At 47.5% G+C, this 24,362-nt stretch overlaps 1 protein-coding gene across 1 annotated transcript in view; it reads right to left on the bottom strand.

Moving 5' to 3' along the window:
• The window catches only part of Casq2 (calsequestrin 2), a 57,876-nt gene extending 36,817 nt beyond the window's left edge, over positions 1-21,059 (bottom strand). Inside the window, exons 1-2 of the mRNA XM_051165462.1 lie at positions 20,763-21,059; positions 2,519-2,603 (exon numbers count right to left, since the gene is read on the bottom strand). Of these exons, the coding sequence (XP_051021419.1) occupies positions 2,519-2,603; positions 20,763-21,038 (361 nt within the window). The 5' untranslated portion in view covers positions 21,039-21,059. The remainder of the gene's footprint in view (positions 1-2,518; positions 2,604-20,762) is intronic.
• Positions 21,060-24,362: the final 3,303 nt, after the last annotated feature.

The raw sequence follows: 24,362 nt of genomic DNA, 5'->3' as shown, positions 1-24,362 counted from the left end.
TCCCATAAAGCCTGGACATTTGGAAAGACAGCCCTTCCGGGTCGCATGCCTCTTCAGTCAGGTCCCTGGTAGACTCTGGGAGGGCAGACCACAGGAGCTTCATGGTTGTCCCAGCACCCTTGCTACAGTGTGGTGTACTTTAACCAATCCTTGCAAGATGCAAGGTATCTCCTCCCCCCCCCCCACCAAATAGTAACCAGCCAAGGCTGACATCATGGCAACTCCAAGTTAGTTTTATTCAAACTTTATTCCTCAGGAAATGCTTTCTCCTAGTGAATCACAAAAGACAGACCAGAGCGAGGGCTGGGCCACTGGCTGCTGCCCTGCAGCCCTCCTGAAGAGTTCCCTGGCACACCCCAGCACTGGACACGCAGACTCCCTTGACACCTGATCTCAAAATGTGCCCCAGGGAGCATCAGTCAGCATCTTGCTCAGGAGTTTGCGTGGGAGTGACACCAGATGAGAGCTTCACATACAATGTTAGCCAAAGTGAGGCAACCGGGAGAGGGGGTAAGGACAAAGGGTTCTCAGAATACAATCACATCCCGAAGATCTTTTATCTAGAGGGCAGCTGCCTTCACGCCCCCACGGCAAGCTTAGAGAAAAGTGTACTGAGATACACCAAGGCCCAGCATGCCCTGGGCCAGTCAGATCTTGTGAATTCTTGTTCAGCTTGTGCTGCCTAGATTTGAGTATTTCTAGAACACCAGCATGGTTTTTTTTTCCCTTTATTTACTAAAAATGCTCCCAAATATCACCTGCTCATTAAAACAGTGGTGGGTTGGGGGCAAGGCTAGGAATCAACAAGCTGCTGGGGTGGGGGGCAGGCAGAGCTCATTACATTGTTTTTGTATATGTACATACATTTACTTCCATATCCTGGACAGAAAAGGTAATCGTGATATGTGCCCAGGGAAAGAGAAATATCAAGAACACACAGTGCCAGCCATTCTCAATAAGTCACCATTTTATAGGCATGAATTCTTCCTTGTGTCTAACTTAAGTTATTTTCTATAGTATAAATCTTATCTTTAAGAATGCCTAGTCTTCTAAGAAATAGAATAGGAAGGAGTTGTTTTTAATTTGCTAGGACAATGCACCTTCATGGACCCAGGATAATGCACCTGCATGCACCTGGGGTAATGCACCTGCATGTACCTGGGATAATGCACCTTCATGGACCCAGGATAATGCACCTGCATGCACCTGGGATAATGCATCTGCATGCACCTGGGATAATGCAGTTGCATGCACCTGGGATAATGCACTTGCATGTACCTTGGATAATGCACTTGCATGTACCTGGGATAATGCACCTGCATGCACCTGGGATAATGCACCTGCATGTACCTGGGATAATGTACCGCATGCACCTGGGATAATGCACTTGCATGTACCTGGGATAATGCACTTGCATGTACCTGGGATAATGTACCTGCATGCATCTGGGATAATGAACTTGCGTGTACCTGGGATAATGCACCTGCATGCACCTGGGATAATGCACCTGCATGTACCTGGGATAATGCACCTGCATGCACCTGGGGTAATGCACCTGCATGTACCTGGGATAATGCACCTTCATGGACCCAGGATAATGCATCTGCATGCACCTGGGATAATGCATCTGCATGCACCTGGGATAATGTACCTGCATGCACCTGGGATAATGCACTTGCATGTACCTGGGATAATGCACCTGCATGCACCTGGGATAATGAGCTTGCATGTACCTGGGGTAATGCACTTGCATGCACCTGGAATAATGCACCTGCATGGACCCAAAGATGTCCATCGAACCACCACTAAGCTTTTTTTTCTGTGCTTACTACTCCAAACTCAATTAACCTTTCTTCAAAGGTCCTGTTTCATAACCTCCTGCTATTTTTAATAGCCATTCTCTACCAGTCATGCAGAAAAAGCTAAATGGACAGCATTGGGGGGTGGTATTTAGAAACCAGAGGGGTTCCCTGTGCCCTTTCTCCTTGGGATTATGGAGCAGGAATCTTAAAGGGCACTTGATTGGGACATATTGACATGAGAGATTACAGCTTCCACCCCGATGTCACTTAACCATTCTCACCTAAATCCATCCAGGCTACAGTTTCCCAGGTGAGGTTCAGCCTTAGCTCTGGGACCTCTGGAGACCCTGCGGTAAATGCACCCTGAGCTGGCGGCCGCTGGAACCTTCCCAGAGAGGCCCAGAGAAGCCACTGAGGCGTGAAGATGGAGAGGCTGGCCTTCTAGCTGCTGCAAGCTGTCAGTAAAGGCTCAAGTGCTTCGAATTAGTTTCTCCAGCAAGAACTTCTCCTGCCTGATACTGGTGCAATGAGAAATCAAGTGACTTCTGGCAAACACTTAGATGGAAGCCCAGCTTTACTTTTGCCAAGCTCTTATCTGACCCAGAATGGTATATGCACTGTCATTTTATAAGTGTTTGAAAGTAACCCAGTTACCACGCAAGATAAATATAACTGGGTTTTGTTTTTTCCTAACAGATTTGAAACACTGAACTCACCCAGTCTCTTGGCAAGCCTGGCTTCTTTCCTTGCATCCACCATCACAAAGCCTATGTTTTTATGTTCCAGGACCTGGGCCACGAGCTGAAAGGACAAACAGGTAGAGGAAGTGAGTTCAGGGGCGAGAGATGGTAGAGGCCATCACAGGGGTCCGTGTCCTTCGTACATCCTGCCATGCTGACCACTGAGAGCCAGCAGAAAGCTGAAAATCTGAGGAAGAGGTTAAAAGGAAAGACCTGGCCTCGAACTCACAGCGATCTACTTGCCTCCCAAGTGCTGAGATTAAAGGCATGCGCCACCACGCCCAGCTTTGAGATAACTCTTTACCCTTTGCATAATTACCCAGAATCTGTCAGGTTGCTGCCTGTACCACCATGTTTGTTCTTTTTCACTGCTGAATAGATGTCCAGGGCATGGGCATTCCACAGTTTGCTTAATCTTTCACCCACTGACATGTATCTGAGTTGTTTCCAACTGTTGGCTGTGACGAATAGAGTTGCTATGTGGGAATTTGAGTTAAACGTTAGTCTTAGTCTCTGGAATAAATGACTAGGAGAGTAATTTCTGACTCATATGGGAGTTTCAGGCTTAGTTTTCACTGACACTACCAAACCGTTTTCCAAATGGCTAAAACTATTGTATATCCTCATGAATTATGCATGAGGTCCCCTAGAATTGTGGCGGCACTTGGTGTTATCAATGTTTTAAATTTTAGTCATTCTTATAGGTATATGTAGTGATGTTTTCTGGTGGTTTTAATTTGTGACAGTTTATTTGAATATTATTCCATGTCTCTGTATGTTTCCTTCAGTGAAACGTCTCTTCATTTTGTTTTCCCATTTTTATAGTGAACATTAGCTTTTCTTCCCTCTGACTTCCTTTCTTGGATCCCCAGCACCTACATAAAAGTGATGTGTGCTTGCAACCCCAGCTCTGAGGGTGCTGAAACAAACGGATCCCCGAGGCTTCTTGGCCAGCTAGTGCGTGAGTCAGCGAACCTCAGGTTCAACAGCAGACCTTGCCTCAAAAAGCTAAGGTGGAAAGCAGCTGAAGAAGACACTCAACACACATCACACATGTGCGGACATGCACACACCACCTCCAACACACAAATGGAAATTTTAATTTTGATGAAGTTTAATTCATCATTTTTAAATTTATAAATGGGATTTTGCTGTGGTTGCTTTTGTTTTGTTTGAGACAGGGTCTCAATGTGTAGGTCTGGCTAAGCTCAATGTGCCCATCAGACTGTCCTTGAACTCACAGAGATCCACCTGCCTCTGCTAGGATTAAAGGCATGGGCCACCATGCCCAGGTATGAATGAGATTTTTAACGTTAAATCTAAGTGCTAAATTCTGAACATTTCTATCTTTCCTCTATAAGTTTTTCAGCTTTACACTTTGTTGTACAGGTCACAGACTATTCAGGTGAGATTCTAAGGAAGCCATGAGACAGTCTGGCATCCTTTTTTCCATTTGTGCTTGTTGGCCCCAATACTGCTTATGGATGGCTTTGTCCCCTGAAATTTGCCCAGGCCTTTATCAAGACACAGTTGGCACATCTGTGAGTATTTAGCTCTGTTGTCTCCAGTCTGTCCCATTGATTCGTATGTCTATCCCTCTGTCCACACCACACAGCCCAGACTGTAGCCTCTGTGAGGTGAATCCTGAAATCTCACAGGTTTTGTGTTATTACTCTATTCTCTTTCGTGAGTTGCCTTAGCTTGTCATTTTATATATGTATGTATACAATATAAATAAGAATTAATGATATTCATGTGGCTCTCCTCTTCCCTGGGAAGCTGTTGATCACCAGCTCACCAAGGCGGGAGGAGCGGAAGGTGAGATGCAGAGCTCGGAAGGCCGTGACCATGACGGAGCTCAAACCCTTTTATCCTTTTCCCAGTTGTCTGACTTTTCATTTTGTTATGTTTCCTTAGTCTACCAGAGAGAGCTCTAGCCCTGTTCTGAGGACAGTACCTTGCTTTCTTACCTGGTGCTTTTGTTCTTATTTCGTTGTGTTTGTTTGCATCTCAGTCTTACTATTTTCCCTTTCTGTCCTTTCGTTTCTTTTATTCATTTTGCAGTTTGCTCCTGTGTGTTCTACAATCCTTTTGGGGGTTCTTGTCTCTCCCGAGTAATGTCCCTCTAGTTACTGAGTCGCTCTACCCTCTGTTCCGTGGCTTCGTTTTGTTCCACCCTCTATTCCTGTGTCTTCCCTGCTTGCACCCAGTGTCATCTTCTTCCTTCCATTCTCTTTCTAGTTAGATTTCCTCCGGTTGTTGCCGACCTATTCGCACTTTCTTCTCATCTGCTCTTACTCTCGCTTTTTTCCTCTGGCTCCAAGCCACTCCCCTTCTTGTAAGACTAAGGATCCTACACAGAACGTGGATCTGAGAACTCCTCCAGGAATGCCTAGGTAACCAGGGTTAAGGAAGGACCCCAGGCACAGGTGACAAATGACACCCTGCCCACCCCAGAACTTTCTCTGCTCTTGGATTTTGTCTGGGACTGGGAAGGCTGAGAATGCGTCATCACCACCAGTACCATGCTGTGAGTCACTGTGAGCTTTCCTGGGGTCCCCCAAGACAGTCTTTCTGCAAAATCACTTGGGTGTAGTCTATTGCACGCAATGCATCAGATCATGTTGTGTTTTCTTTCCCTAATAAATCTTTCTTTTTTCAGTGCAAGCTATCCTGTCCTATTTACTGAAGTCAAAATCTTAAATGAACATCCCCCTGGCAATCATTTAAAGCCACAGGACGCAGCTTTGCAGTACAGTAAGTTCCCTTCTCTTCTCCAGCAGGAACCCCTCTGACAGCAGTTTCTAACAGCTCTTACATATCATTATTCACAAGAATGACCCGGGGCTCTGTTAAAATGGGGGTTTTCTGTCCTCCGCACCAGAGAATAGAAAATGGAGCTGGGGTGGGGCTCAGGAACCCACATTCTCATAAACCACACAGCCACGCCCCATGGTTCTGATGCCTCAGCTCTCATGTCATGTTCTGGAAAGCACAACCATTAACGGCTACCCCTTCTGAAAGCTACCCAGCATGTGCCAACTGTGGGCTCATGCTGGCTTTGTCTCTCTCCATTTAGTGTGGGAGGTGAGTATTAATAATAATAATTTTTAAAAGGAGGCCATGGAGATGGCTCACTGACCACAGAAGGCCTTGTTCCCAAGTCTCACAACCTGAGTTCTACCCCCTGGAACCCATATAAAGGTGGAGGAAAAGAACTGATTCCATAAGGCTGTCCTCTGACCTCTGTAGGCATGCCATGCCATGTGCCTGGTAACAAGGAGGTGCCAAATTCCCATCTCTCTCCTCCACGTCCCCCTCCACTCCTTTCTCTGTCTGTCTGTCTGTCTGTCTGTCTGTCTGTCTGTCTCTCTCTCTCTCTCACACACACACACACACACACACACACACACACACACACACACACACACCAGGAAGAATGAGAAAAGAATGAGAAATTAACTAGGAGAATGGAAACAAGAGTGTTTGGTCCAGCCTTTTCCTCAGCACACACCATCATCACATTTATTTGCTTTTAGGTAAGCACAAATGCGTTCCTCTCCTGGGCATGTGAAGCATGATGTCTACATGACGGACCTTTTGAATTTACATGAGTGATAAGTACCTATCCTGTCTTACGCCACAGATGTACAGACAGAGCCGACTGTCACAGATGGGCTAGAAAGCCCCATTGCCTGAGATATACCTTCCTCCTCCTCCTCTTCCTCCCCCTCCTCCTCCTCCTGTTTTCTTCCTCCTCAGCATCCTGACTCACAATCCCTGCAGCACCTGAATCACTATCGATGCCCGTCCTCATTAAACCTGCCCACCTAGGCTTCATCATCACCACCATCAGCTCTAGCACACACCATTCAGAAGCTTAAATCAATAGTGGCCAGGGTGAGCTAAAGGTGCTGTGGGGCTGAATGGGGAGGGTGGCAGTGGTGAGGTCCTGGGACCACTGGGATAACTTTTGATGTGACTGGGTCCCTGAGTACCAGCACTGTCTGGGAAGACTGGAGTAGGCAAACAGGTCACTGTTACTACTACTTGCATGTGGCTTGGTTTCCTCCACTCCACTCCTGCCACCCAAACCCCCACCTCACTTGCCTTCTCCCGCTGGTCTCTAAGCCTTAGCCAACCTTGGATGCCAAGAGCGGCCCCATCTCATCTTTCACTCCAGTCTTCTTTCTATAATTCCAGTGCTCCGTCCCCGGGAGCAAACTCTGGCAACTCGTCTGTAATCGCCAGCACTGAGTCTGTACTGTGACTCTTCCCTTGGTAAGGAGGAAGGCTAGCATCTTCTGCATTCTGTGCAGTTCCTTGGAGACAGTCAGCACCTTCGTGTATGCAGGGATGGGTACTTCATAAGTTCGAGGAGTTTGCGGGCCAGAGAGACAAGAAGCAATTACCACCAAATACTGAGTCCTGTGTGAAAAAAAAAGATTGCCTCCACATTTCTTAAATCCCACCCCCCAGAAAACCTCTCTTCATACATGACTGCAATTTCCTCCTGTTAGCTTGCAACTATTCCCTCACTGACTTGCTCTGGTGGGCTGAGTGATGGGCTCTTTCTTGCCTGAGAATCCATCTGAGAGACTAGCCCCAACTGTGAAGCTTCTAGAATGGAAACATCACTCACTCAGGCACGTTGGGATTTGGTTAGACCTTTGCTGATTCTCTCGAACACAAAAAGCGTTCTAACAAAGTTCCATGTAAATAATATCATAGGTAATATAATAAATACACAATTCAGTAGCCAATAAGTGTATGTTTCCAGTATGTCTTTCTCTTTCTGGTATTATATATTTTAAATTTATTTATTTATGTATATGAACACTCTATTTGTATATAGAGCTTGCATGACAGAAGAGGGCATCAGATCCCATTATAGATGGTTGTGAGACACCATGTGCTTGCTGGGAATTGAACTCAGGACCTCTGGATGAGCAGCCAGTGCTCCTAACCGCTGAGCCATCTCTCCAGCCCCCTGGTATTACACTTTATAGATGGTTATTACATCACCATTGTGGCTGTATTGATGAGGTCCAAGTGCATGTCATCTCTAGAAACGGGTAAGTGTCCTATGCCTGCTAGACCCTAGTGATGAAGAGCATAGGACTTAGTGTCAATTCCTGGAGTGCTGACTTTGTCACCAGCCTGTGCTGTGTGTGACTTCACTGCACAACACAGACAGTAACGCTTATCTACGCCGCACGACTCTTTTGAAGATTAACCTAGATACGTGCTTGACATTAAGCACACAGTAAGTGCTTAATAACTGCTACATCTCCTCCTTAATAGTACGATACCTGAGTAGGGGTCTGGATCCTTACTGGCCTGCAAATGACAAAGCTTGGATTATCAGAACTCAAGCAGAAGTAACCATCGTTGGTCAAGAACAAGTTAATGAGGGAGGGAGCTGAAACAGCGGAGCTTGTGGGCAGGGGTGGGGCTGAACCATACAGAGCCTGGCAGGCTGAGATGAGTGCTGTGGGTTTGGTTTCCATGCACTAAACCTCCCTACATAGCCACACAGCCCTGCATGATGTGGCCTGCTGCCCCTTTAGCCTCACTAGGGACTTTTCTGTATCCTGCCCAATACACTACAAGGACACAGAAACATGCCCTGCATCTGTCTGCGCCCGTCATCCCATCGAGAAGACTCCCTTGACGATGCTTCCCCAACTGTGCTACCTTCAGTGCATTTGGACGTGTTAGTTCCCCCCAGAAGGGAGCCTGTGAGCCCCACTCCCAATCAGTGCTTGCTTAGGGTGCCCTGAGCATCTCCTCTGCAACCCCTCTTTGGTTTGTCTGTGACTACTGTGGGTGTTGAAGCCTACAGGCTCTGTGTCTACGCGTGCCTTCTCTCTGCGCCATCTCTAGCACCCAGGAGAGTATCTGGGCTGACCCCAAATTAGTGCCTCAAATAAATGAACAGATTAAAAGGGAAATTGCTTGTAAGAGCAGAGGCTAAGGAGACCCTGGGCCAGGCCAGGCAGCAGGAGCTTGTGCACCCAAAAGGGAGAAATAGTGGCAGTTTAGGTTTGAAGGTGCACATGTCAAGGGTTGGGCCACAACAAGCTAGCTTGGTGGAAAAAGCTGTATTTGGAGAAGCTAAAAGGAGTCCTGTGTTGTTCCAGGCATGGTGGTGCACGTCTTTAATGCCAGCACTTGGGAGGCAGAGGCAGCCTGGCCTACAGAGTGAGCTCCAGGGCTACACAGAGAAATCCTGGAGAGAGAGAGAGAGAGAGAGAGACAGACAGACAGACAGACAGACAGACAGACAGACTCCTGTGTTTAAGATGCGTAAGAAAAAGGGTGAAGAGTTCGGATATTGTCGTTGGAAGTTATGCTTTGGAGGTGAGTGGAACAAAGAAGCTGATCTGAGTTCATAGAAGGGAGATCTGAGTGAGGACTCAGACCAGACAAGGAAGGAATGCTGGGACCAATCAGAACCAGTTGCTCTTTCTTGGCTTTTGAGAGATAAAGGAGAAAGTACAAAAAGGAGATGGGCCATAAGGTGATTGAGGCTCGCCAGCCAGAAAACAGAATACAGGACAAAAAGGTAGCATCAGAAGAATGTTCCAGAACTGGGCTGAGCTTCTCAGAACAGATAGAACTGCAGCGAGTTCATGATCACAGAAGGCACCCAAGCTACCCAAAGGAGCTGAGGATGTGAGAAGTGGAGACACATGAGAAAGTACAGGGCCAGGACTGCCCATGTTAGAGGCATGTGCCCGGGGAAGCACCCAGCCTGTGCCAGCAGGAACTGCTCAGAAGGTGTTAAAGGCATGAGCATATCACTGTGGTACCCTGACTCCAAAGTCACTAAGGCACGGCGTCTCAGGGAGTCCAGGATGTGCTGGAACCCCATCAGGGCTCCCTTCTGGGCTGCTAACTCATGGATGACCTTTCCAGAAAAGCCAGGACAGAAGCCAAGGCAGGGAACTGGACAGTCGAGTGGGTGGCGAGGACAGGCTGGCGCAGGTGTGGCTTGCTGGTTCCAGAAGTTTGTCCATGAAAGGGAATCAGTGGACAAGGCTGTGAGAGGGGCAAGTCCCTGCGGCTGCCTGACTGTGCCCTGGGCCTCAGAGAATAGGACATCCAGTGGGTCTCTGTGTCTCTCCCAAGTCCCCGCATAGAATTTGTCAGCTCTCTCACAGGGAGAGAGATGAAGGCACTTCCTAAGAACTGTTTGCATGGGGAATAAGTGGAATTTCTTTGGAAATGGGAGAGATATGAGTAGTGAGGACACTGGAGAGAGTCAGTTGAAAGGAGGCAGCTTGTGCTTTTGTTTTCCTGCAGGCTCAAGAGTCTGCAAACATCAAAATAAAGACCCTGAGAATTCTGCAGATATTGGTTCCAAGCGAATGTCCCTAAGACCAGCCATTAAAAGTGCGCACGGCTGCACGGCTGCCCGGCTGCCCGGCTGCCCGGCTGCATGGCTGCATGGCTGGCTGCTCGTTCTGAGCAAGCCACAAGCTGGAGAAGCTTGTTCTCCCTGCCTCTCCCTGATCCCATCTGGCAATACGTCAAACTCTTCAAAACTGTGTGTCCCCTGAAACCCGAGAGCCCACGTTTATCTCCGGTAATCTCCTCTCGCTTTTGGCCACTCTCAAGCAAGGCCTGGGCTATGTATAGCCTGGCAGTTGGCACACATCGTGTCCATCATGGAGGCTGGCTGGGGAGGGGACAGCTATTTATGAGACTCAAGCAGCCACTGAAGCCCTTTGAAGCTGGTGTTGGGTAGCCCTTGGAAATGCTGAGGGTTGGGGGAGGGGGGCTACTGGTTTGCTTTATTAGCACTTTGGGGACTATCACCCCACTTAGTGCCAAGACAGAAGCCCAAAGGCTGCTGCTGTGTGCTCTCTGCACCCTTGTCTGCCCCCAGGCTGAAAGTCTATAAAACAACTTCAATAACATTTCAATTAGAGGAAGAGTGGAATGGCTCGGCGGCAAAGGCGCTTGCCACTAACTTTGGTAAGCTGAATATGATCCTTAGTACCCACATGGTGGAAGAGGACAGTGGACTCCACAAAGTTGTCCTCTGGCCTCCATACATGCACCATGGCATGGGTACACACACACACACTTAATTCAATTAAATGTTAAAAGAAGATAGCACTGAGCTGTGTTTACTGTGCCAACTACAGCACCAACTACCCCATATGAACTATCTTTTGGAACCTTCATGAAAGTCTCCCAAGATAGAGCTTTGCAGAGGAGGAAATGGAGGAAATAAAGAGGCTGGCCAACTTGTCCAGGACCCTGGGGTTTTTTAAAGCCCAACCCCGACACTGCTTCAAAATCCAGAATCCACTGCAATCTGCTTCTGTACAGGGAACCAGAGGGAGCTGAGCCCATGGCCTGGATCTGTGGAGCAGCAGCTGAGAGCTGAGCGACTTAGAGCTTCCTCAATCTTCATGTTTCTATCTAAAAAAGAAGCGAAAGCCAAGTATTGCCAGTACAACCTTATGCGAGTGCTTAGTGAGGTTTTGTTCCCACGTAGAACTATTGCAGGGCAAACTCTATTTTAAAGCTGTACCCTGACCACAAACACACATCAGCATCTCTTGCAGGGAAAATGGTGCTAGCGCAGCCCACAGAGCCCACTCAGCGCACAGCCTCTCATTGCACAGCCTTGGGTGAGATCCAATAGGACCGAATGAGGGAGGCTGTCCCTGGAGGTCACAGCCTTTGTCTATCCATACTAACAAGAGCATTTTGTGGAATGAAAAAACAAATGAACACACACACACACACACACACACACACACACACACACACACACACACAGTGCACAGAGCCTTTCTGGGATCAGAAAGAGAAGTTGTCGTTCTAAATTTGCTTACTCTCGGTTTATATCATCCTCCATTAGAAAGGGGAGGAGCGATGCCCAGCCTGTGGAGAGACCTCCTAGATGCAAATGAAGGGTTTGGACTGCTCCGTCCTACTGTGCACACTGAAAAGCAGAAGTCTGTTTCTGCTTGACTGAACTTTATGGAATGCTAGCCTGATTGCAACCCAGGAGGTTGAGGCAGATGGATCTGGACCGTCCGTTCAAGGTCAGCCTGGATGACGTATTGAGACCCTGTCTCCAAAACCAAAACAACAACAATAACAAATTCTGGCTAGAATATTTTGGTAGCATCTACTAACGACAACAGATGCCGTGGAAAACTAGCTTGTGTGTGGAGAGAGAGAGAGAGAGAGAGAGAGAGAGAGAGAGAGAGAGAGAGAGAGAGAGAGAGAGAGGTTTTATGGGTGTCACACCCATGGGAAATTCAAAAATGGTCTTCAAATGTACTCTAAATATGTGTGGGTCACTTTACACGTGTCTTGTGTCTCTTTTACCGTTATAAGATGGCCTGGATAGAAAGCATATATTGTGGTCCCTGAAATATGTGACAAAACAAGCACTCAGCCTTGGAGAATCCTGTCTCGATGCAGCCACACGGTTAACACAGAGTCAAACTCATTTGCTTCATAGGTAAACAGGGCTCCGAAGGCTGTGGGAAAGGGGTGAGGTAGAGGCAGGTGAGCCTAGTAGGGCAGACCCAGCATGCAGCAGATGGGGAGGAGGGTCTGCCTGGTTTGAGTACCTGGCAGCAGGAGGGAGCTCCTGGAACCAGGCACCTTGGACACTCTGATGCCTTGCCAGCCCACTGCATCACAAGATGGCGTGCTGGAGGCCTTCCTGAGTGGCTGTCCAAATAGGAACAGCTCGTGTGCATAATTCAGGCCTGTGCATGTAGCTTAGAAATCATGGAAGGCTCTGAGGCTTCCTCAAACATGCTGGCATTTCAGGCAGAACTGGCTTTCTAGGGAGAACAAGTCATCTTAGGTGTGCAATGAGACTGATGGTCACACAGCATACCCCATGCCAACCTGCAAAGTGCAAGCTGCAAGAGACCAGGGCTCGTGATGGGAATAAAAAGTCTTCTGATTTCTCCAGCAGATCCTACCTCTTTTTTCTTCTGCTGCTTTGTAGTACAAAAGTTCTTACTGTGTTTCCATGATGCTGGAAATGGCCTCATTTAAAAATGTGTCACTCTGAGAGGATGTCTACCCCGAGAATACAAGACAGTGTTCCCAAATGGAGAAGCTTCAAGGTAAACTTTGGTTCTCTGATGAACACAGCAGGACTTTTATATCCTGATTAGGCCTGAGTGTCACTGAGGGCTTTGGGGGATGGGGTCATGAAAAGGAGACAGGGTTTCTCTGTGTAACCTTGGCTGTTCTGGACTCACTTTGTAGACCAAGCTAGCCTCAAACTCAGAGATCCACCTTTCTCTGCTTCCCTAAGTGCCAGGATTACAGGTGTGCACCTCTGCGTCCAGCATGCTTCCGGTTTTAAAACAACTATTTTTATCATTGCGTGCATGTGTACAGTGTGTGTGCAGGTACATATGCCACGAGGTTTATGTGCCACAGCATGTGTGTAGAGATCAGAGGACAACTTTCTCTCCTTCCACACTTAAAAGGATTCTAGGGGCCAAACTCAGATTGTTAGGCTTATGTGGTAAGCAGCCTTACCCACTGAGCAATCTTGCCAGTCCTCCATTTGTACAATCTTTACAGGGGACAATTCTTGTTCCTTTACCCTCTCACCCACTCAAGATCTCCTGCACTACATAAAGTGCCCAGTAAAGGTCCACTCTACAGTCCCACGGCACTGGAGTGTCACATGGGCTGGGGAGGGATTCTCCTGGGATAGCACAGGCTTTGTGCTGGGATTCTTTCTCAAAGCCAAACCAAAATAAGCCTGACCTCATCTGATTCCGTTCAGAGTGGAGCAGGTGTGGGACTGAAGAGGACTGTCTTTGGGCGGGGAGCAGTTGGAAACATCCCCGAATCCTGCGTGTGTTGCTCTTCCTGGCCCAGTATTCCCACACCATTCCATCTGTGGATCTACTTGACTTCAACCTTCGTTCTGCCTTGGGGTTTGGACGAGCAACTGCTGGGACATTCGCCAGTGCTAAATAGGCTCGGGATGCAGGGTCAACCTTAAAAGGCTCGGGGCTTTCTGCCCATGTGTGCACAGACACATGCTGGACTGAGAGTCCCATGGTTTGGGAAAACAAGCAAATAAACAAGAGAACAAGTTTTAGTCACATTTCAGTGGGAAGAAGCAAAGGAGACCACACAGATCCCTGGGTATAACAAATTCAATCTCTTTCTATTCTGGGGGGAGAGAGAGAGAGAGAGAGAGAGAGAGAGAGAGAGAGAGAGAGAGAGAGAGAGAGAGAGAGAGAGAGAGAGAGAGAAAGAAGAAGAAGGAGGAGGAGGAGGAGGAGAGAAGAGAAGAGAAGAGAAGAGAAGAGAAGAGAAGAGAAGAGAAGAGAAGAGAAAAGAGAAAAGTGGCTTGAGAGAGGGCTTAGGCTGTAAAGACACTCACCACCAAACCTGATGACCTGAATTTGATCCCTATGACACACATAATGGAAGGAAAAACTGTCTTCCAAAAGTTGTGCTCTGCCCTGTGATCCATGGTATACATATGCCCAAACTAACAGTGTAATTTTTTAAGGAAATCAAGAGAAATGCATTTCCCATATGCACACCATGTGTCTAAGTCCTTCCCTTTCTCACCTCTTCTCCACCTACCATTCATTCATCCGTCACCATCTTCTCTCGCTTGGGGTTAAGCGTGTGCCCACGTAAACACAGGGGCCACCTAGGAACCACACAGAGCCCAGTGGTTCATTTAGTATTGCTAAGTGTAGGTGGAAATCCAGGGTATCAATGCATTCTTTCATAACTTGGTTCTGTTTACAAACCCAAAACTATCCATCCAGCTGCTCTGTGGTGTAGGAAAGGAACATGTCATTTGAACCAAACAGGTCTGGGTTCAAATCCTGCCTCATCGCTATATTGTCACTCTATAACTTTGTGATTTGGGCAATTTTTCCTTAATTCTCTGACTTATTTCTCTGTGATGTGGGAATATAAGAATTATATAAGCTATCATGTGCAAGGCTTCTGCCATGGGCCTGGCTCACACTGCAGAACATTTCTAGTCTACTCTGAGCCACCTCCCATGATTCCCAGTGGCTGTCACGGCATCTTTATACCCTATATCTGCATGCCCACACTGTCCTCAGGTGGCTCTTCTCTCTAGGGAAAGGAATAATAATGCCCAGAGGTCAGACAGATGTGTTCTCTTTCTCAACTAACTCCTGAGCCCTTCCTAAGGGTATTTTGAAGATCACCTTCTGATCTGGTCTCAGAAATCCAGGCAACTCAATGGAAAACAGATCAAAGATGGCAACACTCCTTAGCCACTCATATTATTCTCTTTTGAGAAAACTCTTTCAACCATGAGGTAGGAGTCAGTAGGGAGACCCGAGAGACACTTGGCTGAGTCCCACAGTAGTCTTGAGTTACTGTACATCCCAGGATTTAGCTAAACAAAAATCACATGTAGACCAGTAGGCCAGCATCATCCAAAGGAGTCCAAAAAGCAAGGGTCAAACAGTTGCAACATGATCTTTGGTCATATGGATAATTTCTTCAACCCCACAGACCCACTAAGTGCTTTGCAAACCTTAGTATGCCTACAAATCACCTGGGGAATCCCACTTAAATGTGCATTGTAGTTCTAGGATGGGCCTTGAATGCCTCTATTTCCAACATATTCGAGAGCAATACAGTGCTATTGGGTCTATGCATTCAACACAATGCAGTGCTATTGGGTCAATGTATTCAGTATGAAGGCTTCCATGGTCCTCAAACTTGGCTGCATGTTAGCATCATCCAGAGAACTCTCTACCTTATTTACAGTTGGACATATAATGACCACCATGGATGGGGAGATGGCACAGTGCTAAAGCTCTTGCTACCAAGCCTGGGGGTCCAAGCTCCCTCCCTGGAGTCCACACAATAAGAGGAAAGAACTAACTCCCACAAGGTGTCCTATGACTGTCACATGTGGCCCTGCCCCCACAGTAAATAAGAGGTCAAACAAACAAATAAATACTAAGGGGACTGAGAGATGTACTTGGTACATCTTCCGGAGAAAGAAAGTTCAGTTCCAAGCATCCACGCTGTGTGGCTCAAAACCAACTGTAACTTTAGCTCTTGGAGAACTGAAACTGTCTTTGGCCTCCTCAGGCACCCACAAACACATTATCACACACACACACACACACACACACACACACACACACACACACACACACAAGTAAATAAACAAATATTAGTGTCTAGACAGCCTCCGTTACCTATCCCAATTAAAGTAGAATCTGGGGCATGAAATGTGGGCATTTGTATTTTTAAAGCTCCTTAGGTGTTAGTTGAGAACTACTGAAACAGTCTAAGAAGATGCTGGAAAATTCCAGAGATAGGTAAAGGGGCCCACTTTGGGCAAGATCAGCTGCATTCCACAGAAATGAATTCCCTCCTATGTATCTGGCATCGGAAAACAAGACACCAACTCCTGTGCAGCCTTCATAGTACCCAGAATTGTCACTCATTTCCTCTCACTTGGTTCTTTAAATTCAATGAGTTCAAAGCCAGAAGGTGTGATGTGCGGAGGTGGATCTTTGTGGCTTGCTCCAGATCAGTAATAAGTGGCAGAGAGTTCAGCACCCTGACCTCCAATTGTCTGCTTCTCCCCAGCATCCTTATTTGCATGCAAGGATGGGCATGTAAGTATGACCAGGATTTTTAGAGCACACGCATGTGTCTTGGTTACTTTTCTATTGCTGTGACGAAACACTACAACCAAAGCAACTTACAAAAGAAAGCATTGGACTTGAGGCTCATGGCTCCAGAGGCACACAGTCCATGACCATTACGGTGGGGAGCATGGCAGCAGGAAGGCATGGTGCTGGAGCAGAAGCTGAGTGCTTATATACTGCAACAACCATGAAGCAGAAAAAGAGAAAACTGGAATTGCATGGGCTTTTGAAACCTCAAAGCCCACTTCCAGTGACACACCTCCTCCAAAAAGGCCATGCATCCATATCTTTCCCAAACAGTTTTACCAACTGGGGACCAAGCATTCGAACATATGAGACATGCGGGGGGGGGGGGGGGGCGGACGACACATTTTTATTCAAACCATCACAACAACATGTAAGATCTATCAGTGATGCCAGGTGCATTGCAATGTCTGAAGAGGCTATAGTGACAGCCAAGCTGAAGACTTTGCACCGGCATACAGATGGAATGGGGGCTGAGACCCCCATCTATAGAGGAGCTCAAGTGAGAGGGGAACTGAAGACAGAGTGAAACGGCTTAGGCGACTCATCTAAGAGCTGCAGCACCCTGTCTCCTCACTGTATAGCATCCACAGTGTTCTCCCCTGTGGGACACAGAACTAGCCTCCCTCTTTCCCACAGACTCTCATGGGAAACTGTGCAGGAATCACCACATATAAACAGCAGTAGACAGTAGTAGCCTGTGTTGCAGTGCTGGAAAAACCAGTCATCACCATTTTTTTTCTGGCTCTGAAATAGGCCATTTCCAAAAATCATAAGTAGTACAGCAATTAATGCCATTTGCTATCATGACAGATGCTGCGCAGATACTGGCACACATAGCCTCTTAAAGGGTGACTTTTGTAAGCACAGGTGTGTTCTCAGAGAGACACTGAAGAGCATCTCCCAAATCTTTGGCTCCAGAGACAGCCTGTTAAGAAGCCACCAAATCAACTGGTCTTTGGACCAAAATCCAAGGTTGCTTGCCAGTCCAAGGGACCCAGTTCACCCAAAACAAATGGATCCGTTCTGTTCGTGATGAGGAAAGCATTGGTCCTCCATCACCTGTCCACCTGCTCCCATGGTCATTTTGTCACATGAAGATCACTCTGTCTATTATGACAACTCATTTGTATATAATCTATGCATGCCTTGGGATATATTTTAAACTGGATTGTATTGTACTACTGAGTGCAGTGCAAATATTATATAGTGACTAGACTACATTGCTTAGGGAAAAAATGTAATAATAAAATCTGTTCGTGTTAAGCAGCAAACCATTCTTTTATCCAAATATGTTTGATATGAGGTTAATAGACTACTCAAGATGTCAAGCCCACAGCTAGAGTGATCAACTCTAAATAAGGGAATCAATAAATAATTTTTTAAAAATTAAAAAAAAAAAGATTACTGTGTCTGCTGAGAGCACTGAATATTGGCTGATGGATGGATGTGTCTATTCAGGGATCCACATTGCTCATTTTCATGTTCTAAAGCATTAGTTTGCCCCTGAAATCCCTGAGACATGCCACCACCTAACAGCTGAGCTGTAGGTCTGGCTATTGTGTCCTCACCTTCCACCCCTCCCCCGCAGGACATAGTACACAAAGCTGCAGTGCTCTCCTTGATTTACGCTGACATCACAATAGAAAAATGGGGAAAGGGCATAGATAAATCATTGATGGAAGAAAAATACATGAATGACAAATTTTCATGCCAGGTGCAGTGGCACATGCCTCTTGACTCCAGAACTCTGGAGGTAGAGGAAGGTGTATCTCTGTTAGTTCAGGACCAACCTGGTCTTCATAGTGAGTTCAGGACAGCCAGAGCTATAAAGTGAGTCCCTGTCTCAAAAAAAGAAGAAGAAGAAGAAGAAGAAGAAGAAGAAAGAAGAAGAAGAAGAAGAAGAAGAAGAAGAAGAAGAAGAAGAAGAAGAAGAAGAAGAAGAAAGAAAGCAAAGAAAAAGAAGAAAAGAAAAAATAACATAAATAGACTAATTTTTAAAATGCTTTGAGATTTGTTTAATTTTGAGGTGCAGGAGAAAAGCCAAAACAAAGTAGTGGTTTTGACTAAGAAGAAAAACTTGGGGCCCTCACATCTACTCCTCTTGGTGTCCATGAGATTTCTGGGACTACTTGTGTCCTGTATTCTGAAAACCCAACAGCTGTCCCAATAAAAGTTTACCCTTCCCCCACACCCCAGGGAATCTAGGCCTCTAGCTGCCTCCTGACACCAGCTCCCAGGACTCAGAGCTTCTCAACCTTACTGTCACTCAGCTGGGGTGCCAAGGTCTGGCCTGGGCTGAGCCTCTCTCTTCAAAGAAAGCTCTAGAAAGGCTTCTGCATGGGGCAGCCAGCAGCACCTTCCACATCCACTTGATCCCAGGAGAAATTCCATGAGTGAAGTGCCACTGGGCAACACAGCCTTTCCCGGTCACTATTTCCCAGTCTGTAGACTGGAGTGAGTACCCAGACTCACATACTCACTTCACACCACGGTTGGTGATTAAGTTGGCTAACATTTGCAACAGGACTTTCAACAGTCTGCTGAGCAAGCACTCCGTAAGCCACCATCCTTATTAACTCTCTTGTAACCTGTAAGGTTTTCATTATTTTCATCTGTGTATGAATAAGAAACTGAAGCTTGGGGAAATAGTACCAACTCTGCCTCACAAGTGGAGTAGGGGCAAAGGCAGAACTTACACCCAGAGGTCCTGGCAGCCATTTGTATGCTCCCTCAGTGTTCCCCGAGAAACACCAGGCTAGACCTGTGCTCAGCTCCCCTTTATCAATCTCTGCTCACCCTCACATCACCCTCACAGGAAAGGTGTCTGGAAGGATGGGGAGGCTGAGGTGGTCCCTTCTTGTGATTTTGCTTGGGGCCCCAGAACCAAGTATTCAAGAGGGACATATTTGCAGTGACATGTACACACGAGCTATTCAATACGACAGGCATTTTAAAATGGTTCTCACTGTGCCCTGGCCATGTGGGAGTTCTTGTGAGTCTGGAGTAACTAGGCAGTCATGAGCTTACCGAATAATAAAATCGTTGTGCTTTCTGTGATAGATTTTATAAGACAGTCCTCTCAGTAACTGAGAACGGCAGCTGGTGACGGAGACCATAATGTGTCCGTTTCAGGGGCTACGCAGCAGGTATGTTTTGGACTTGCTCTTTTTCCAGCCTATGGCTTTGCCTGCTTCTATAGCTTTAGGGTCCTATTTTCCCTCCACTTGCTGCCCATGGAAAGGACAAACCTGCCACCCTCACCCCAGGGTGGAATAGAGCCTGCGAAGACATAACGGCTGTGGAGATATTTTTAAACACCAGCACTCTCAGCTGATTAGGAGGCACTGGGAGATCTGTAGTGCTTTTTCCATTTTTTAGTGATACTTTTATATATTCAGGTGGTTTGCTGGATTTTATTACAGTTGGGTTTTTTGTTTGTTTGTTTGTTTGTTTTGTTTTGTTTTTTTCCGAGACTTTAAATCTCCCTGGTTTTTATGTGATGAGTTTGTTAATCATGTTATTTAATTAGCAGGAGTGTCCTGGAAGCATCACCTGGTTAACTCTCCAGCAGTGCTCCTGTAGCTGTGTGCTGAGCTGGCTGTGGGGACTAAGAAGGACTCAGGGCAGCACAGGTATTCTTGAAGTGTCAGTGGCCTTAAGCTGTCCAGGAGACATAGAGAGTCTCTCTGTGGCACTTGCCAAGGATTACAAACCGCCCCCTCCGCCTCCCCCCGCCACCCCACGTGCCAGGTGACCAACAGGCCATGTAATACAGATAAAATAAGAAATGACTTCATCGTGGGCCCAAAACTCACGTCAAGAACTTTCTGAGAAAAAACAAACAAACAAACCAAAAAACCTGAACTTCCCGTTAATGAATACTCAGCCCAGGTGAACACATGTCTACACTCTAAGGTTGACTGGGAAAATGCAGTCACTTTCCCTCTGGTCAAGGTCCCAAGGTCAAGGTCTCTGGTGTTTCCAGGATCCAGGGGAGAGGACAGAGAAGATCATGGGAAATTGGTACTAAGTGAATTCACAAGAAATCCCTCGGTTTCCTTTAAGCTCGTGGTTTTAATAATACCTGGAACATTCTGGAAAAAAAAAAAGACAGGTGGGACAAGAACCCCTGACAAATCCAGACATGTGGAGGGAGAACTTTAGATCAGTTGTCTGGAGCTTGGCCTCTGGGCCTCCTACGCTGCCCTGCCCTGCCCTGATCCTTCATGTCTGTGTAGGTGAGCCTCCACTATTTGTCCTGAGCAATGACTGCCCAGCTCTCTGCATAAAAAGGGGGTCAGTGTGTAACCCCTTCACTCCCTTCCACCTTAAGATTTGTCCACACAGTCCCCGTCTGCAGCAAAAACTTCTTCAATGTATGTGAGGCTACAAGACAGGAGACCTCTGGATGTATGCTCCACGCCTGTGTTCCCACATCCCCGCTAAATGCCATGCGAGCACCTCACGCTCACTCAGACAGGTGGCCGCCGCGCTGCCCGCTCACTTACCTCCAGAACAATCTCCTTCAGTTGGAACTGCTTTTGTGCAACCTTGTCTGCAGACACTGGCTCATGGTAGTAAAGGCAGAGCAAGTCGTATCTCTTCAATACCTGCTTGAAGTTCTTCTCAGAAAGGCTGACTACTCGGTCCTTCCCATCATAGGTAGGGAAGTTCAGCCCCTCTTCCGCCCTGTTAAAGGACAGCAGGTAAACTCCCACCACAAGCAGGGAAGTTCTCTTCATTTGGGAAAAGTCTCGTTTCTCACTCCCCAGAATAGAGAGCATGGAAGACAGGGCAGATGACTCTTGGAGGCTTTGCTGAGCTGGGTAGGGAGCAAAGAGGCTGGTCTCCCCTCCCTGGGTCCCACAGCTGTGTAGTCTTGGGCTCAGGACAATCTTGTGGAGGCTTGGTGTGCACATGCGCACACAGCAAGAGCCAGGCAGGAGGCTGGGAGGCCAAGCCCTAGATACCTTGCATAGCTCTCCCAGCCTCTGTCTCATTAAGAACTCCATTTTTAGGATGCAGTTGTTTCAGGCTAAAAATAAATCGTGCAATGAACAATAAAAAAAAAAGTCAGATATGACACTGTTGAGGGATTTGTCTGTACAGTGTGTCAGAGGTGGAGGGGCAGCATGCAGGAGGGAAATGGAGAGAGTGTGTGCGCAAGTGAAGGAAGGAGGCGCCAAGAATCAAAGAAGAGAAGGAAATTCGTGGGGTGTGTGTGTGTGTGTGTGTGTGTGTGTGTGTGTGTGTGTGTGTGTGTCGGGGTGTGTGTGAGAAGGGGGAACAAGATGGGGTGATGGTGCCAATAAGAACATGGAGAGGCTCTAACATCAGAAACGCCATGTCGACATTGTTTTATTCAAATCCGTGGCAACCATGCAGCTGCTTTCCCTGGCTGCGCTGGTCCACCGAGGGCGGGCACACTCCACGTGCCTTTCTAGGTCTTATTTGAAGCCCAGAGCTGGTAACTCCATGCCCACATGTCCTTGACAGTCAGGGACATAGAGAGATGCTCCCCACTAACCCAGCGTCATGAAGGACTGTCGTGGTCCTGGCCCACTTACCTCTCCAGTTTCCATGGCTGAGGGCTGCCAGAGGCGGGAGAACTGGTGATCATTTTTTTTTTCTAAAGAGTTATTTATTTATTGTTATGTACACAATGCTCTGCCTGCATATACACCTGCAGGTCAGAAGATGGTAGTGAGCCACCATATGGTTGCTGGGAATTGAACTCATGACCTCTGGAAGAACAGTCGGTGCTCTTAACCACTGAGCCATCTCTCCAGCCCCTGGTGATCATTTTTAAAGTCAATTTTTTTTTTTGAAACATTGACTGGTCCCCACAGGAACAGCCTCAGGCTTTCTGCCAATGCCCTGTCCTGTTTCTTTCCCTTTTCCTCTCCCCACCCCTACTGACCCCTCCTCCCCACATCCTACCCCACCTCTACCTCATTAACTCTTAAGGCTCTGTTTTGTCCCTTTCATCATTAGCGACAGATTGATAGGGAGTTCATCCAAGCCAGAGAGACTGAGACACGGCAGTTGAACTCTCCACTCTGCCTTGTTCGTGGCTAGTAGACTCTGCAGGATTGGGTGCCCTTTCCAGTCCCAGAGCTTCATTATTTAGACTGGGGGTGGTGAGGGGGTGCGGGGTGGGGGCGGGGGCAGGGGTGGGATAGATTGTAACCTTGGTGTTTAGAACACCCAGACGGACATTCCTGGCACAAAGCAAGCTCTCGAAACACTAGCCATTGCATGTGACTCCTTCTCACAGGAGTGAGTGGGGGGGGGCATGGGTTATAATAATTTGTCCATTTCTAACATCATGTATGAAGCTTGTCCTGTTCGCTGTCTCCATGAGCTCAGCCGGTGACTGTGTAGGCCTGACTTCTGTGCACCGTGCAGATGCACGAGCTGGAACCCTGTACCATGGGTGCTTCTGGGATTCAGAGTTCTCAAAGGCTGCTGAAGTCAAGGCTCTGGGCTGTGTGGCCACCCATCCTGTACTTCTTCCGTCTGTACCTCTCAGGTGGCTACTTGGTCCGTCTTCTGGTCAGATAATGATTCTGTCCTACTCTTCTGAGGAGTTAGTGGTTCTTAGGAATCTGGCCAAGGTTTATCTTCTTTGTGCTAGAAAGTCAGGTCCCGGCACCTTTCCCAGGGGCTGGAAGAGATCGCTAGTCCCAGTGGTGCTCTGCCTGACTGTCTTGAAGGCCTCTGCTGCCATGAAAGCTGACCACTCTTCACTTTTCATGCCCAGGCAGCAAGCTGTCCTCCCGGGGGCGCTGTCCTCCCCTCCGAGGGGCGCTGTCCTCCCCTCCCGGGAGCGCTGTCCTGGGGGGGGGGGCGGCACTGTCTCAGCGCTGTATAAAAGGAGAGTCCTGAGCAACAGTCCTTGCCAAGCCTGCAAGATTCCTCCGTCCTTAGAAAACATAGGGGTGGGGGGGGGGGGGGAAGAGGGGAGGAGTGGTGGGTGTGTCTTGTCTTTTTGAGGTCAGCTTTGCAAACTGTTCTCAGTTGTCTGAATCTCACTGGGTTACCTTTATTTAGAAGCCGCTCTACTTTTCTCAAACTGTTTTAGATCTCTTCATCCCCCCACCCGGCCACCTGTTGCCGCCACTTTGAAACCTTTAACGTCAGGGTCTTTGAATTGCAGATTGACTTGCTATCAAACTCGGGCATCATAACCTGCTCTCAATAAACCAATGAAAAGAGTCAAATTAATAACGGGGAGCAGAAAACAGATTTATTCAATGTATGCACTGTGGGAAGAGGGACAATGTATTGATTGACGCTCTCTAATTTAATCTTCAGGGTTCTGACTTGAGACTGAAAACTTAAACGCAGGGGGGGGGGGTAAGCGAGGGAGAGATATCGCATCTAAGTAGTCCCAGGTACCCTTTGACACAACTGTGTGACTTTCAAATGTAGGTGAGAAAGTGCCTGTTTGAACAGACAAAGCAATATAAAAAAGAAAAGTAATGTTTGGGGGGGCAGGGCAGTGAAGGACTCCTGGTGTGGTCCCACCCATCACTGGCACATCATAGCCTGGGCTTTAAGGTGGTCTAACAAGTTGTTACAACTGTGTGAAAACTTCGTGGGAGACAAGTTCCCTCTCAGACTGTTGCCCTTCCCTTCCCTTCCCTAAGCAGGAGCTTCCTGGGGAAATTCCCATTTCTTTGGGGCCCATTGTTTCACAGATTGAGAGACACAGGAGTCTCTGGAGAATGTTTTCATTTCTGCCCAGCCTCCCTACAGACGTACAACGGGCAAAACTACAAGGTGGGGGGGGGGGGGCGGGAGGGGAAAGTGGGGAGGGAGAATTGTTTGGTTTTAACTGACTCAAGCCTTCAGTCTGGCTTCTGATTGATGGCTCCAGTGAGACGTCCTTGTCCATAAGGGAACTGGGCCTGAAGTCCTACCCAAGGATCCTTGCAATGCTGAGGGTCTGTGTGTGTCTACCAGTGGGTGGAAGTGGGGAAGGTGAACTTGTGTCCACCCTCTAAGGAGAAGCACGTTTTCCAAGCTGATGTTCCACTGTAGCAGGCTTTTCTCCTCCCATCTTTGTCTTCCTGGTGTCTCTTCTCGTCTTGTTCCTCAACAGC

Source organism: Acomys russatus, chromosome 23 (assembly GCF_903995435.1).
Source record: "Acomys russatus chromosome 23, mAcoRus1.1, whole genome shotgun sequence".
NCBI lineage: Eukaryota > Metazoa > Chordata > Mammalia > Rodentia > Muridae > Acomys > Acomys russatus.
The sequence above is the reverse complement of the archived record's forward strand: the minus strand, read 5'-3'. Positions and strand labels throughout refer to the sequence as shown.